We start from the raw sequence: 14351 nt of genomic DNA, 5'->3' as shown, positions 1-14351 counted from the left end.
ATTAGCCCGCGGACCCCCATTTGAAAAGATAAGCCAGGGACCCCAATAAGAGAAGGTTTTTACGGCTTTCTAGCAGTGATTCTCAACCATTTTAATGTCAAGGACCCCCAGTTTGACATGTATTAGGCTACGGACCCCCATTTAATGGCATTTATACCTCTGGGACCCGAAGTTATATTATAAAATCAATGTTAATTGAGAGTGTACAAATGGAACCAAATGGACCCGTTAGGGTCCATTTGGTTCCATTTGTACACTCTCAGAGTTACAGAACCATAATGGTCCATTTGGTTCCTATCCATCATTTAGCTGGGGACCCCCTGGAACCACCTCAAGTACCCCTGGGGGTCCCCGTACCCCACTTTGAGAACCAGTGAACTATGGGTTCTCAAACTTGAGGTTTATTGACCAGAATACAACGTTTCAGTCATCGGACCTTCCTCAGGTAACGGCCAACTGATACCCGATGAAGGTCAAGTTGGCGGAAACGTCGTGTTCTCGTCCATAAACTTCTACTGTATGCGCAGACAGTGTGCGGGAAGTGTGCCTCTTCCTATGCGTTGGCTCTTCTTCAGTGGTGGAAAGTAACTAAGTACATTTATTTAAGTACTGTACTTAAGTACAGTTTTGAGGTATTTGTACTTTACTTTCCAATTTCCAATACTTTCACTTCTACTGCACTACATCTAAGAGGCAAATATTGTATTTTTACTCCACTACAATTATTTGAAAACTTTATTTGGTTACTTTTCAGATTAAATTATTACATTATAAAACATACATTAACCACTTCAGCCCCATTTCATACCCAGGCTATTTGAAAATAGCCGTCAATACATGAACATGAAATCAATCATCTGAACATGATCTTCTATAGAAAATGCCAGATTTAGCTATAGGAGCTCACTTCCATCCCAGTCCCCAAACATAAAAACAATAGTTTGCATCACGATGTAAGGAGTTGAATAGTAAAAAAAAAAATCATGAATAGTATAGCCTAATGCAGATGTAAGACCATTGTATTTGCTGAACTGACACCACTGAGTTGCGAGCTTGTAGATCTGCAAGTTTAAAACAAATCTTGTAAGTTTAAAAAGAAAAGTGGAATATTTTTTAACAACATAAATATTAGATGCTAGGGGGTCCGCACTCCGCAGCCAAACACACATTGATATGGGCGGGGGTCCGAGAGTAATATCAGTTACCACAGGGGTCTTCAACGTTTTCAGGCCAAGGAGGACCCCCTAGCTGAGAGAGAGATGAAGCAGGGACCCCCTCTATATTGTATAAAATTGTGTTTCAGATAAACTTTTGCTGCTCTTTTTTCCCTCTACACATCTATAACTCCAAAAATAGTTTTGGCTAAAGTTCTCCTCAGAAAAGGGATACTAGGATTCAAGTGGTTAATGTAAAAAAAAAAGATCTTATCACACAAAGATTTGGGGGACCCCCTGTAGTAACTCTGAGGACCCCCTGTTGAAGACCCCTGAGTTACCACACTGTCCTGATCTACACTACCCACCCCACCCCCTACGCTCGTGGAGTTGTTTGCAGCGTTGTTGCCATGGTTTCCGTGCGTGTTGCGCTGCGGATCCACCGCAGCAGAGCAGAGCAGAGCGGGCGTCGCGTTGCTCATTGTGCGTTCATGGAGAATCGGGTGAGACTACGTGAACAACGTGCCTCTGGTATTTATTATTTGTAAACTAGAGAGAAGTAGTAAAAAAACGGACCCCTGCGATTTCAGCCTGAGATGAAAAGGAGGCGCCTGTGAAACTATAGGTAATGCAGATCAAGTTACTTTACCTTTTTTTTTTTACGTATATCTTTATAACGTTTCGGTGCTAGTAGTTAGCTATTTGGTGCTATGCACTCCTACTAACTACAAACTGATGGAAACTTGTATCTTTTAGTACTGTAACCTAACCCCCATGAATGTGCGGTCATTTCACGATCAAAATGCTGATAAGAGTGCAGTGTAAGATCATAACCTCGGTGGATCGCTGTTTGCTGGATGTAAAACGATCCGTTTGACGAGCGATCAGCGTTAACTTTTCCAAGTATTAAACGTGGAGTAAAGTAACTGTCTTCAGAGCAGAGGCGGCTAAAAGCAGCTAACGGTGGCTAGCATGGTCCTGTCCTGTCCTGGGCTCCTGGCATAGCTAGGTAATGCGTACCCTGTGTTAGTTGCTCCACTGCGCCCCCTACAGATCTTGCCAATAGAACATTTCAATTGACCAGATATGTAGGGGGCGCAGTGGAGCAACTACATGTTTCTTTTCCATCCAGTGAAATATTTTCCTTTCTGGCCAAAAGGTGTATTTTAGACGTGAGGTGTGGGGGGGGGGGGGGGGGGCTCTGAGTGTTCCTACTAAAGAAATTAGGCTTACAAAATTTTAAAACCGTCTTTGTTTTGGTGAGTAGCGAAAGTGTATGTTTTAATCTTGACTAAAGACGAGAGGCTGCGCAGCCTGCGCTACCGCGGGTGTGCGGGCAACGGCCCGACAGTAACATAGCGTTAAGGAGAACTCCTTCTAACGCTATGGACCAGAGCTACCGTAAAGCCTAATATTCAATTCATCATACTTCGTCCGAAAATACCAGATCTACAAGCTCACCGCGTCGCATCCGCGACGCGTGGTGAGCTTGTAGATCTGGTATTTTCGGCTGAGCATTAATAAGGCTCTCTGTACTACTAGGGTCGCTCGTAGATGTTGTAGACTCGGCTGGGGGTCTTATGTGTCGTTCAGGTTTGCGGATCCGGTCTAAAGCGGATACGGAAATGGCCCGTGTGAGTGAATGTCTGTGTGTGCAAAATTGCCGGATACAGTTAGGCGGGCCTTTTTTATTTAGCAGGGTTTGATTGATTGATGTACTTTATTTAGTAAGACATTAGAACAACAGTACATGGAAGTGCAAATTCACAATACAAGGTCTACTAAACTGGGAGACTCATTAAGCACTGAGCTTGTTTAAGATCCCCATGCATCCCCATGCACACAAATCATGATGACATTTAAGAGACAGACAGATATACACACTACTATACAGAACGTCATACAATCAGCTTACAGGTTACTGGTATGAAGAGTGAAAAATATGTACAAGAGAAGAAACAAACGGGTGGGGGTGTAGGTTAAGACTTAGGGGCCATTTTCGAATTGCAGCCTCCTGAAGGTGTATCTTTAGGGCCGTTTTGAAAGTGAGTAGGGTTTTACACAGTCCTTTACTCCTTTTGGTAGGGAAGGGAGAAGGGAAACTCCTTGTATGGGAGGCTGCAGTGTGTCATCATATGTAATACGTTATATTAGGCCAACTCTATGCTTTTAAAGGACCAATTGGGGGTTATATTTATGGAGTTTTGTCTGTTAATGGGGACTTAATATATATGCTATTTGGGACTTTATTACCCCATCATAAATAAATAAATACAACATATTGGTCTGTTTTACTCAATTGTTTGCGAACAGCCCCAAAATTACTTACAGCAAAATAAAGTTGCCATGGATTGATTTCTAGTGGTATAAACTAAATATTTTGAAGTACCGAGACAAGCCTGTAAAAACATGTATCCACTGTCATTGCTTTTTTATTTGTGGTGGGCAGGGGCTACCGTTTACATTTGTATCACAGAGTCTTTCACCTCTATTTAAACAGGTAAAATAACATCAATTATATACAGGAGCCACGTATGAAGACATAGGCTATTTACGAATGTGATGAAACTCTGTAAGCTTGTGCTGATGTTAACACAGCATTTTAAATGTTTTTAAACGTGTTATTATACATAAACATGGCAAAGGCACTACAAGGAGAACCCACGCCCATAAACTGCCTTCTATTGACCAGCAGGTGGCCCTATTTCCTTGCTTTTGTCTAAGTGGCGGCTGTTCAGAAATGCACATGTAACACCAGATACTTGGAATACTTGACTACAAGTTTATTGTCAGGGCCAGCCAGGTAATAAATCTTTTATTTATTTATTTCTGTCTCTCAAGTAGCCTGCCATATCGGTTACATCAAACCTAGTCTCTCAGGCCAGACAAGTATTCCACAGAATGCTACGAATAACGTTTAGGCGGAACCCTTTGAAAATGGTGTGAGCCAACAGTCTGGTTCTAGAGACAATACATCAAACCTGATCTGAATGAAGACTGCCAGTGCTGCTGTGTGAGGATTTATTATCTTAATTTATGGTATTTTTAGTACTCTGATGGTAGTACAACTTGCAGCGCTAGAAATTCTATGTGGCCTTTGCAGGAAATTTGGGTTGCTAGTTTACAATAACAATATATATTTTACATTTTTTTGAGAAAAGTGTCGACTATTTAATCGACACTTGGGCTCATTGTAACTTGTTTATTATTTAGTGGAGTGCCTCTTCAGCCAATTATAATAATATCCTTATGAGAAACTGCCTTCATGGTGGTGTGGTTTCAGTAAACTGCACATTGCCCGGCATGTCTGTGTTTGCTTTCATGCCTTGTTAAACAAGCGTATGGAACCAATGTCTTAGAAACCAGCTTTAGATCTTTGATTGTTTGATTTATGCGGGTCCTGTACACACCAGGGTGTTGTAACTATGTCAACATCAGGAACATCAGGCAGTTTTCTCATGCCAAGTTCCTACATACAACCACAAGCTTAGTGAAGTTGTGCAAATGATGCCATTCCCTCATGTCAAATAGCAGCCTGATTATACTGTTAATCTTAGTTAAGTGTAGTGGCATCATATCCGTCAGAGCCGGATTGCCTTGCCACATCCTAATCTGTGTTCTCAATGTATAAGACTAGATGTAGTTAGTTACAGTTGCCACGTAGCATGCACTAATACCGTGTATGCACCAAACATCGAAGTACTCACGTTTTGTACTTAAGTAAAAGTAGCAATGCCACAATGTAGAAATACTTTAGTAGAAATACAAAAGTATTGGCATCAAAATATACTTAAGTACTAAAAAGTGAAAGTACTCATTATGCACATTGTCCCATTTCAGAAGTTTCCAAATGTATAAAATCCTGAAACATTTTAGGACTTGCCCAAAATAGGGATTGATTTCTAAATGATTAATAATTGATCAATTATTGATAATTGTTTTAATAAATGATTAAATCGATTAACCGTTGAACCCATACTACTTAGCGTGTAACCTCCCAACATTAGCTCAAAATGCAAAACAAATAGATCAGTACTGAAGGCATCTATGCAAGAATTCCTACTTGTTTACTATCCTCTGCTTTTATATGACACATGTGTCCCATTCCACTCCAATCTACAGTTGATGTAAGATGCTTGATGACATTAGAGCCGAGGTGCAGTTAATTGAACAAATCCTATTTTGGGCATGTCAAAAGCTTCTCCATTATTCAATTAATCGAAAAAGTAATCAATAGAATAATCGTATATATATAATCAATTAATAGTTGCAGCCCTGGATGACATTGTCCGTTTCATAGTCTGTCAGACTCTAGAGTTCAATTTAATTACATTAAATTATTTTATTTCAGACCCAAGGGATGTCCATCCATAGAACAATAAAAACAGCACAATGAACGTTGTGAACATTTTCTACAACATTTCTAACATTTAAAAGAATAGTGAAAATCGTAGACTGACAAGCTGAGGCAACCGGTCTCCTACTTCAATGGAAATGCTAGCCTGCAGGCAACACTTAGCATTCCTTTGTTTACTTTTTACAGCAGTGTTATCTATGCCTTTAAGCATGGATGCAGAACACACTAGTCTTCCCTCTGACCTGTGGCCATATCTTTTAGCTCAGTGGTTTTCAACCTGCGGTCCGGGGAGAACCAGGGGTCCTTGAGAGGGTTCCGGGGGGTCCCCAGCAAAAATGAAGAACATTAAACACTTTTAAGCCCTATTTTATATTTTGGCTATTCGAAAGCAGCCATATTGCGATGCGTTGTGAGCTTGTAGATCTGCAATTGCTGCTATAATTGTCTTTTGAAAAAAAGATTATAGTCACAATACGATATTAGTCACAATATCGATGTGGTAAAAAATATTGTGATATTTGATTTTGTCCAAATGGTCTGGTAGACCCACTGTTTGATCCAATAAAAGTGATATAATGTGTTTAATAACGGCCTTGGCCAGTGACTTCCTGTCTGGAATGGGATTGGGGAAGTTGGGAACGCAGTTAGAAAAGGCAGTTACAATTTTACATCGGCTCATTAGATTTCACCTCTGACCTCAGCTGTGCCCAATCAGCTTCAGCAGTGCCAGGTTACTGGTAGGTTTTGGCCTGTGTAGACATTTTAAAGCCGGTTTGACATCATTTATATCCAGATCATAGAACAGTAATACAGATTATTTTGTTGTTTTTTACGTACACGCATAATTCATAAACACAACATCCAGTTCCACTGTTATGCAGAAGACCCAGGGATGCAAACAACATGCAGAACATTGTGACTTGTGTATAAGACGTGTCGGGATGTCACAGAATTTCCTCCAGCTGAAAATGAAAAGAAAACATTATTATTTGGCCCAGGGTTAACCTGCATTCAGGGAAATCTTGGTAGCTTGTGCTCTAATGTTATGCTGCCATGAACGTGGGAGTATTTTGACACCGAACCTTATTTTTTATTGACTTTGGCTGTTGAGTCTCCTCCAGCTATAGGAACATGTCAAAATCCTGCTTATTCCGTAACAACCTTGAGAAAGTCATCCATGCTTTTATCTCGTTTCATTTAGATTAAAACACGCGACCAGATAACACCCATCCTGGCCTCTCTCTCCGCTTGTTCCCTTCTTGTTTTTAGAATTTAGGGGTTTGATCATTTTACAGATAATGTTCAAAAGCCTTTATGGCCTGCAGCCCAGTTACCTCTCTGACATATCAGTTCCTTAGGAGCCTTTAGTGCTGCATCCTCAGGCAGTGGTCTCCTTCTCCTCTCTGTTCCAAATTATCATACCAGATTAGACAACTCTAGTAGCATCTTTTAACGGTTTTAACCACCTGAACAACCTATTCTGGGGTGAACATTAAATGTCCAAACTTTGGCAAAAATAGCCGATCTACAAGCTCACGATTGTTGTGTGCTTGTAGATCTGCTATTTTCAGTGAAAATGGTAGAGCGAAAACGGGAGTGGGCCTAGTATACAGCCCTGGGAGACTCCGGTCAACTTAAGTACACTATATTGTTGCTGTCAGGCAGAAACCTCTTCTCCATATTTTAACTTTTTGTGTTTTTTCGTAAATTAACCCCCTACTTGATCATACTACAGCGTCACTCAAAAGTATCAGATTCGTGCCGCGTTTCGAGCTTGTAGATCTGCTACTTTTGCTATTTTCTTTTTATTTGAATCCTGAAAAGTAACAGTTTTGAACAAATTAGGTTTCCACTCGACAGAGACGATATAGGTATGATGTGGTTAAATCTCTTCTCAAAACGTTCTTTTAAGGGAAAACCTTTTTATAATCCTCTACCCATTTATTTTTTTTGTTTTTATTACTTTGCGCTTTATTATTGTATTTCTTATTCTCTGCTGTATCCATAGTTTATGTTATCTATTTCCCCCTGTCTATGTCCTAATGCTTTTATCTTCTCTTATTTCCTCTCTTGGACAGGATTTATTTTATGCCTTCTAATATGTAGTTATATTTTTCTTTAATACTTTGTCTTTCCGTTGGTGTGATTTTATCCTGTTCTCTGAATAAGGCACTTTGTAACCATATTTTGAAAAGTGCTATATGAATAAAGTTTAGTATTATTATTCAGAAGGGAATGTGGGTATCTGAAAAACAAAACAATAAAAAGTGTTGAGCAGCAATATATAGCTTGTGGAACTCTATCAATGGAGTTCAATGGACAGGTGGCACCATCTTGAGAGGTTTTCAGCTACTTTCAATGGTGTGATGTCACATTCTGTTTCAACATAGTCTGGTACAACTGAAAGACTGATAGTGAATGTACCCACCAAAATGTCCTCTACATAATGTAAGCAGGTGCAAAAGCAGTTTGCGTAAGTACGGGTGCAGAAGTGAGATGATTGGTTAAAATAAGAGAGAAGTAAGGTGGGAAATTACCACCAGCAAGCTGGCAGATGCCATTGATTAGGATATTTGTCTGGGGTGCATTTCTCTATTCCGTAAGCCACTTAGAAAACCCTAGCCTTTTGGTTTGTTTAAAATGTTGAAGTGGTATTACTTTTGTTCTCCCCAAGCGAAAGAACGATGCCAGGTTTAACCACTTTCGCATTGGTGTCCCTTTCACTAACACAAATTACAGAAATTGTCTCCTAATCCCACCCCTCTCCACCCAACATGTTGTTGTCTTGCATATCAGACAAGATAAGATTCTGTATAAATGTATAGGCTCATTAAAAAAAAAAAACTCTTGAAAACTCTTGAAAGCAAGGACCTTAGTGTACAGTAGTCTGGCATGTCTTCCAAATTCATGCAGATGCAGTGTTAATTCAGCACTATGTGTTTCAAGTTTCAATTCAATTGTACTATGTGTGGCTCTTCACTCACTTCATCGAAGTCAGTATGGCCCTCTGTAAATAAATGCTGCCCATCCCTGCTGTAACGTTAACCTATCCAGAAGGGAGTTCATGTGTGGGCCCACCCATCTGATCATAGAGTTCTAGATCATGGGTGTCTGTACAGCATTTCTTTCCCCAGAGGGACATACTGACATCGATAAAGTGAGCGAAGGGCCGAAACTTTAAACACAGGGCTGAATTATGTTCAAACTGATTGAGAGGGATACTTGTTGCCCATGTGTCGTCAGTGTTTCCCAAACAGTGGGTCGGGACCCATTTTTGGGTCACGCAACCATTTTTATGGGTTATGAGTAAATACTCCCCTTTATTATTGCAAAAGATTTTAGAAACTTTTCAAAAAATAAAAATAAATAAATGAAAACATTTTCCAAAAGAATTCAAGGGGAAAAAATCTAAACAATTCCATAAAATGTAAACCCTAAAAGAAATGGTGAAAACAGCTAAGCTCACAACTCGTCGCGATGCATTGTGAGCTTGGTTATTTTCAAAATAGGGCTTAAGTTATTCATTCATTCAAATTGTTTCCAGTTTGGGTCCCGGGGAGACACCATATTTATCTTTTGGGTATCGAGCTGACTAGACTAGACCAGATGCCTGTTAAAGTCCCAGTGAAACTGGTCATTTGTCATTTGTCTGTTTCCTAAAAGGAACCCTGTTGGTTGTTCAGGTTTTTTTTTCCATGTTTACATTAGGCCAAGAGCCTGTCTTTACCATTGACAGGTTATATATAGAAACACTTCCTCTTAAACTACGGAAATAGCTATCTTGGAATTACTGTCCAGTCCCACACCTAAACTGTTTTGCTTGCTCAATGTTTCACAGTCGCTTTTGTAAGAAGTCTTTCTATTACTGTTCTGTACTTTTTTCTATTTGTAATTATTTACAATTTAGGCATTTAGCAGACGCTGGAGATGTGAGATCAGTAGCCATAATATTGACCAGACTGATCACGTGGTTTCACAAAAGTTCCCCGCTGTACTACTGTGGGGAACATTTTGTGAACCCACATGATCTTATTAATCTTGCCTGCCTGGTTAAATACAGTGGTGTAAAGTAACTAAGTACATGTGCTCAAGTACTGTACTTAAGTACAATTTTGCGGTACTTTTACTTTACTGGAGTATTTCCAATTATCTAAACCTTTACTTCTACTCCACTACATCTCAGAGGCTTTTACTCCACCACAATTATTTGAAAACTTTAGTTTCTAGTTACTGCAGATATAAATCATTTTTATTATAAAACATACATTAACCACTTTAGCCCTATTTCATACCTAGGCTATTTGAAAATAGCAGATCTACAAGCTCACAACGCGTCGCGACACGTTGTGAGCTTGTAGATCTGCTATTTTCAAACATTTTAGTACTTTTACTTTTGGTACTTTAAGTACATTTTGATGCCAACAATACTTTTGTACTTTTATTCAAGTAACATTGTGAACACATGCCTTTTACTTGTAACAGAGCACTTCTACATTGCAGTATTGATACTTCTACTTAAGTAAAACATTTGGGCACTTTTTCCACCACTGCAATCGGGGAGCCTGGAGGGAGAAGAGACTATAGTGTTGGCCAACAAGGGAGGACCAGACGTCCTGTGTTTGCTGAGCTATTGTTTGTGGTCATGCATTGTTCTGTCTGTGTGTGGATTAGCCTACTTTGCTGCTAGGTTTGATTTTGTCTCTCTTGACGACGATTGTTCCCTTCCTGCGTCTTTACTGTATTCTGTGTCTCCTATTTGCAGTGGTATGATGATCACCACAAAACAACACATACACATTATCACAAATGCCGCTTGTAAAGAACTCGATCACTGCTTTTTATGTATAAAAGTATGCTATCTGAAGTTGTGTTCTCCCAGTGGTGACTCGGTTGACGCCTCAGTTGGAATGTGCTCTCTCATGTTCTTGGTTCTCAAAACATTTTCATGCCAAGGTCCCCCAAATTGGCATGCGTTTGGCCCCAGACCCTCATTTGAAAAGATTTGTTGTGCCAGGGACCCCCATAAGAGAGGTTTTGTCGGCATTTGTCAAAAAAAAAAAAGAAGAAAATAAAACTACTAAGTTCAGAACGTGAATGGCCGAAAAGTGTTTATACTGTTCCTCATTTCGCTGGGGACCCACTGAAACCCCCCTCAAGGACCCCTTGGGGTCCCAGGACCTCACTTTGAGTGTCTGTGCTCTCTATCTACAGACTAGAGTCTAGAGAGCACCAAGCTGCCTCTAGTGTCAGAGCAGAGGATGCTGCATTTCTCGCACACACACACGCGCGCGCACACACACGCACGCACGCACGCACGCACGCACGCACGCACGCACGCACGCGCACAGGAACCCACACTTCCTCTCACCCTCTCCCTCTCGGCCAATCACGAGCTCGGATGCAAATGAGTCTACCCCCGCGCGGCCCCTCCCCCCGCTCTGTATGTCTGCTGCTGCCCTCCCTCTGTCTCTCTTCCTTTTCTCTCTCTCTCTCCTTTTCTCTCTCTCTGCTCTGCCGCCTTGCTGGCGTATCACTAGGCCTCTGTAATGCAGCGGAGCCGGCCTGCTTGATGCCTTATGCGGCTCAGATAGAGAGAGAGACACACACACACACAGAGACAGAGAGAGAGAGAGGAGTGGAAAGGAGAAAGGAGAGAGGAGAGAGCGTTTTGGTTTAGAATCCAAAGAGGTGTGGGATGGATATGCATCTGGGACCCATGGGCAGAAACCCTCATGTGAGTCAGATGCCTTGTTCTGTTTTCTTGTCTTCTCTCTCAGTCAGTCCGTCTGTTTCTCTCTCTCTCTCTCTCTCTCTCTCTCTCTCTCTCTCTCTCTCTCTCTGTGTGTATGTATGTGTCTCTCTGTCTGTCCTCTCTCTCTCTTCCTACCTCTAGGCTGTTTCATTCTGCCTCATCTCTCTCACATGCTTCCCTCCCTGCCCCCATAGCATAGCATAGTGCTGGCCGGCTGCTGATGCTGTCTTGTGATGCTTGTTTAGAAATCGCGTGTGTGTGTGTGTGTGTGTGTGTGTGTGTGTGGGCGTGTGTGCTGAGTGAGGTTTAGGCTGAACCACAGGATTTTAATAGCATAAAGTGTCTGTGGAATTATGAATATTTTGTGGTGAGAGGAAAAAGGCATGACTGCATGGACTGGAGGGTGTGTGTGCGTGTGCGTGTGTGTGTGTGTGTGTGTGTGTGTGTGTGTGTGTTGATTCATTCATTGGACTACATCACATGTTTACAGATCATTATCTTTTGGTAAAATTAGATGTGTTCAGCAGGGTGTTGTCCCGTATTAAGCCCGGTTTATAATTCGCCGAACATAGCCGATCCACTAGCCAGATGTGACGTGTTGTGGGGCTTGTAGATCTGCTATGTTCGCCGCACGACACCGTCGTACGACAAAGCATGAATCGGGCCTTTTGCTGCGTTCACACTGGCAGATACAAAAAGATTCTACACAGCATTTTTGTAGCTTTGTATCTGAAGTTGAAACCAGCTCAACTTTTTTTGTAGCTTTGTAGCTGCTGTAGTTTTTGCAGCAGCTACACACGTTGTCCGGATGTATCTTTGTATCTTCATGTCACTGGCGTCCAGTGGTGGAAGAAGTACTCAGATATTTCACTTAAGTAAAAGTAGCAATACCACAATATAAAAATACTCGAATACTGTGTTCAAAATGTTACTTGAGTAAACGAAACAAAACGAACAAAAGTATTGGCATCAAAATATACTTAGAGTGCCTAAAATAAAAGTACTAAAATGTTTGAAAATAGCAGATCTACAAGCTCACGACACGTTGTGGATTGGCTATTTTCAAATAGCCTAGGTATAAAATAGGGAGTAGTATAAAGTAGTGGAGTAAAAGTACAATATTTGCCTCTGAGATGTAGTGGAGTAGAAGTAAAAGTACTGAAAATTTGAAATACTCCAGTAAAGTCAAAATACCTCAAGATGGTAGCCTGCATCTTTGTATCTGCCAGTGTGAACACAGCGTTAGGCTCTCAAAGATGGCCTGAGACAAAAAAAAAAAAAGGGTGGTGCAGATCCTGTCACAATGCCCCCATCTGGCACCCAAACAAACAAACAACCACTAAATACACCCGGTGGATCAGGTTGTCATGGCTGTGAATGAACCGACAGTTAGAAGCACTCACACACGTTCAGGAATGCAACAGCAGAACAGAAACCCCACCGTACCAGAGGATTTGTCCTAAATAATATTATTCTCATTCTGTAACCCATATCCACTCGGACATGCTCCAAGCATCAACAAACAGCTTGCCAACCGACGATGTTGCCCTTGAGCAAGACACTTTTTTAAAAATCTCCGGCCCCGCTTCACTGGAGCTGAACCGCCAGCGGTACAAACTGTACTAACAGTATGGCCCACCCACCCTCCCCCGCCACTGTTCTTCCAGACCACCGCTGTAAAGAGCTATTCTGCTGTCTATAACTCGTTGAGCAAAGCAAGGGTTAAAATGTGCACTGAGAGTGTGTGTGTGGGACACAACCCCCCCCCCCCACACACACATGCCTAGGCCTATTTTTTTGCACTGTGTGTGTGTGTGTGTGTGTGCCACACAGGCAGGAAAATCTAATCTCACTTTACGTTTTTTTTTTGTTGGGTCTTATTTTGTGGGACACATTGTTCTGATCGTGTTACACACTGCAACGTGTGTGCAGAGGCCATGCAGTGTGTGTTACTGTATGTGTTAGTGGTGCAACGGTTAGTCAAACTAATCAATTCAATCTATTTATAAAAAAAAATATGTATGGATTTTAATAAAACAAATGCATGCATTAAAGTTCTCAGTCGCCACGACTGATTTCAGTCATTTGGATTCCATAGAATAGCCAGCATGTCTACTATGGTACAGTAACAGTAGCATAGCACCGAAAATAGCCGATCTACAAGCTCACAACACGTAGATCGGCTATTTATATATATATATATATTTATTTTTTGTATATATATTATTACAAAAAATGATTTGGTCAAACTAGCATCATGATACATGTTCAGAAGCATCTTCCATAAAACGTAATATTTCATAAAGGCGAAAAGCCTCAATCTGCAATTTCTTCAACTGTTTGGCTATATGTAGAACAGCAAGACCAGCACAATTCTACGTATTGTGCTAATTGTTTGGGAAACGGAGCACTAGTGTGGAGGACTCCTTTCATGCTGTTTCACAAATCACAGTCATGAGATTTTTGCTTTATTCTATGCAAATATGAAATATGTATATACCATATAATACAGTATATATATATGGTGTCTTCAATCAGTACACATGACTTTCATGTGTGCTGTGCTTCATAAGTAGGACTGTGTCACATTCTGTCTAGTATTTCCCCAAAAATGTGGTGTCATGGTGGTCCGGGCCTTGGGCAGGTCATCTAGTTCTCTCTGTGTTTTTAATGAGGGTGTCCTGCTCAGAACCATCTGTGTTACAGAGTGAGGGCAGGGCTGACGTGGCCCCTCTCCTGCACAACCCACAGGACACTGCTTTGGATTGAAGCAGTGCTTGCAACCTTTCTTAGTGATTATTCCTTTTTATATACCAACGAATCAATACAAATACATTCGAAGCGATTTCTTGCGCAGGTGCTGAAGTTGTTCAGGGCATAGAGGCCCAGAGGGCCGTCACACCTCTGTGTCCCCCCACTTTTCAGCTATCGACTTCTTTTTTTATATATATATATATAAAAAAAAACGGCGCTATAGCAGTAGCTCCGCAGCCTCCGCCCACCCCACCGTTCCCATCATAGACATATAAAGGTAGACGCCTCCTTCGGCTCTGAGGCATTGGTAACACGGGGGCCATTTTAGCATAGG

General features: G+C 41.2%; 1 protein-coding gene across 3 annotated transcripts in view; it reads left to right on the top strand.

Annotated features, from left to right (window-relative positions):
* Positions 1-1640: 1640 nt before the first annotated feature.
* Positions 1641-14351, top strand: part of gne (glucosamine (UDP-N-acetyl)-2-epimerase/N-acetylmannosamine kinase) — a 44089-nt gene continuing 31378 nt past the window's right edge. For 2 of the 3 annotated variants that reach the window (XR_014602332.1, XM_084079190.1), the window contains exon 1: positions 11040-11245. Coding sequence is in view for 1 of the 3 variants with exons in the window: in XM_084079190.1 (XP_083935316.1) it covers positions 11207-11245 (39 nt within the window). In the remaining 2 variants the exon portion in view is untranslated. Of the gene's footprint in view, positions 1780-11039; positions 11246-14351 lie in introns of those variants that run through there. The other variant, XM_084079191.1, reaches the window with a different exon arrangement.

The sequence above is a fragment of the Gymnoscopelus microlampas genome (genome assembly GCF_963454915.1).
Source record: "Gymnoscopelus microlampas genome assembly, chromosome: 2".
NCBI lineage: Eukaryota > Metazoa > Chordata > Actinopteri > Myctophiformes > Myctophidae > Gymnoscopelus > Gymnoscopelus microlampas.
This window is presented reverse-complemented; position numbering and strand designations above follow the sequence as displayed.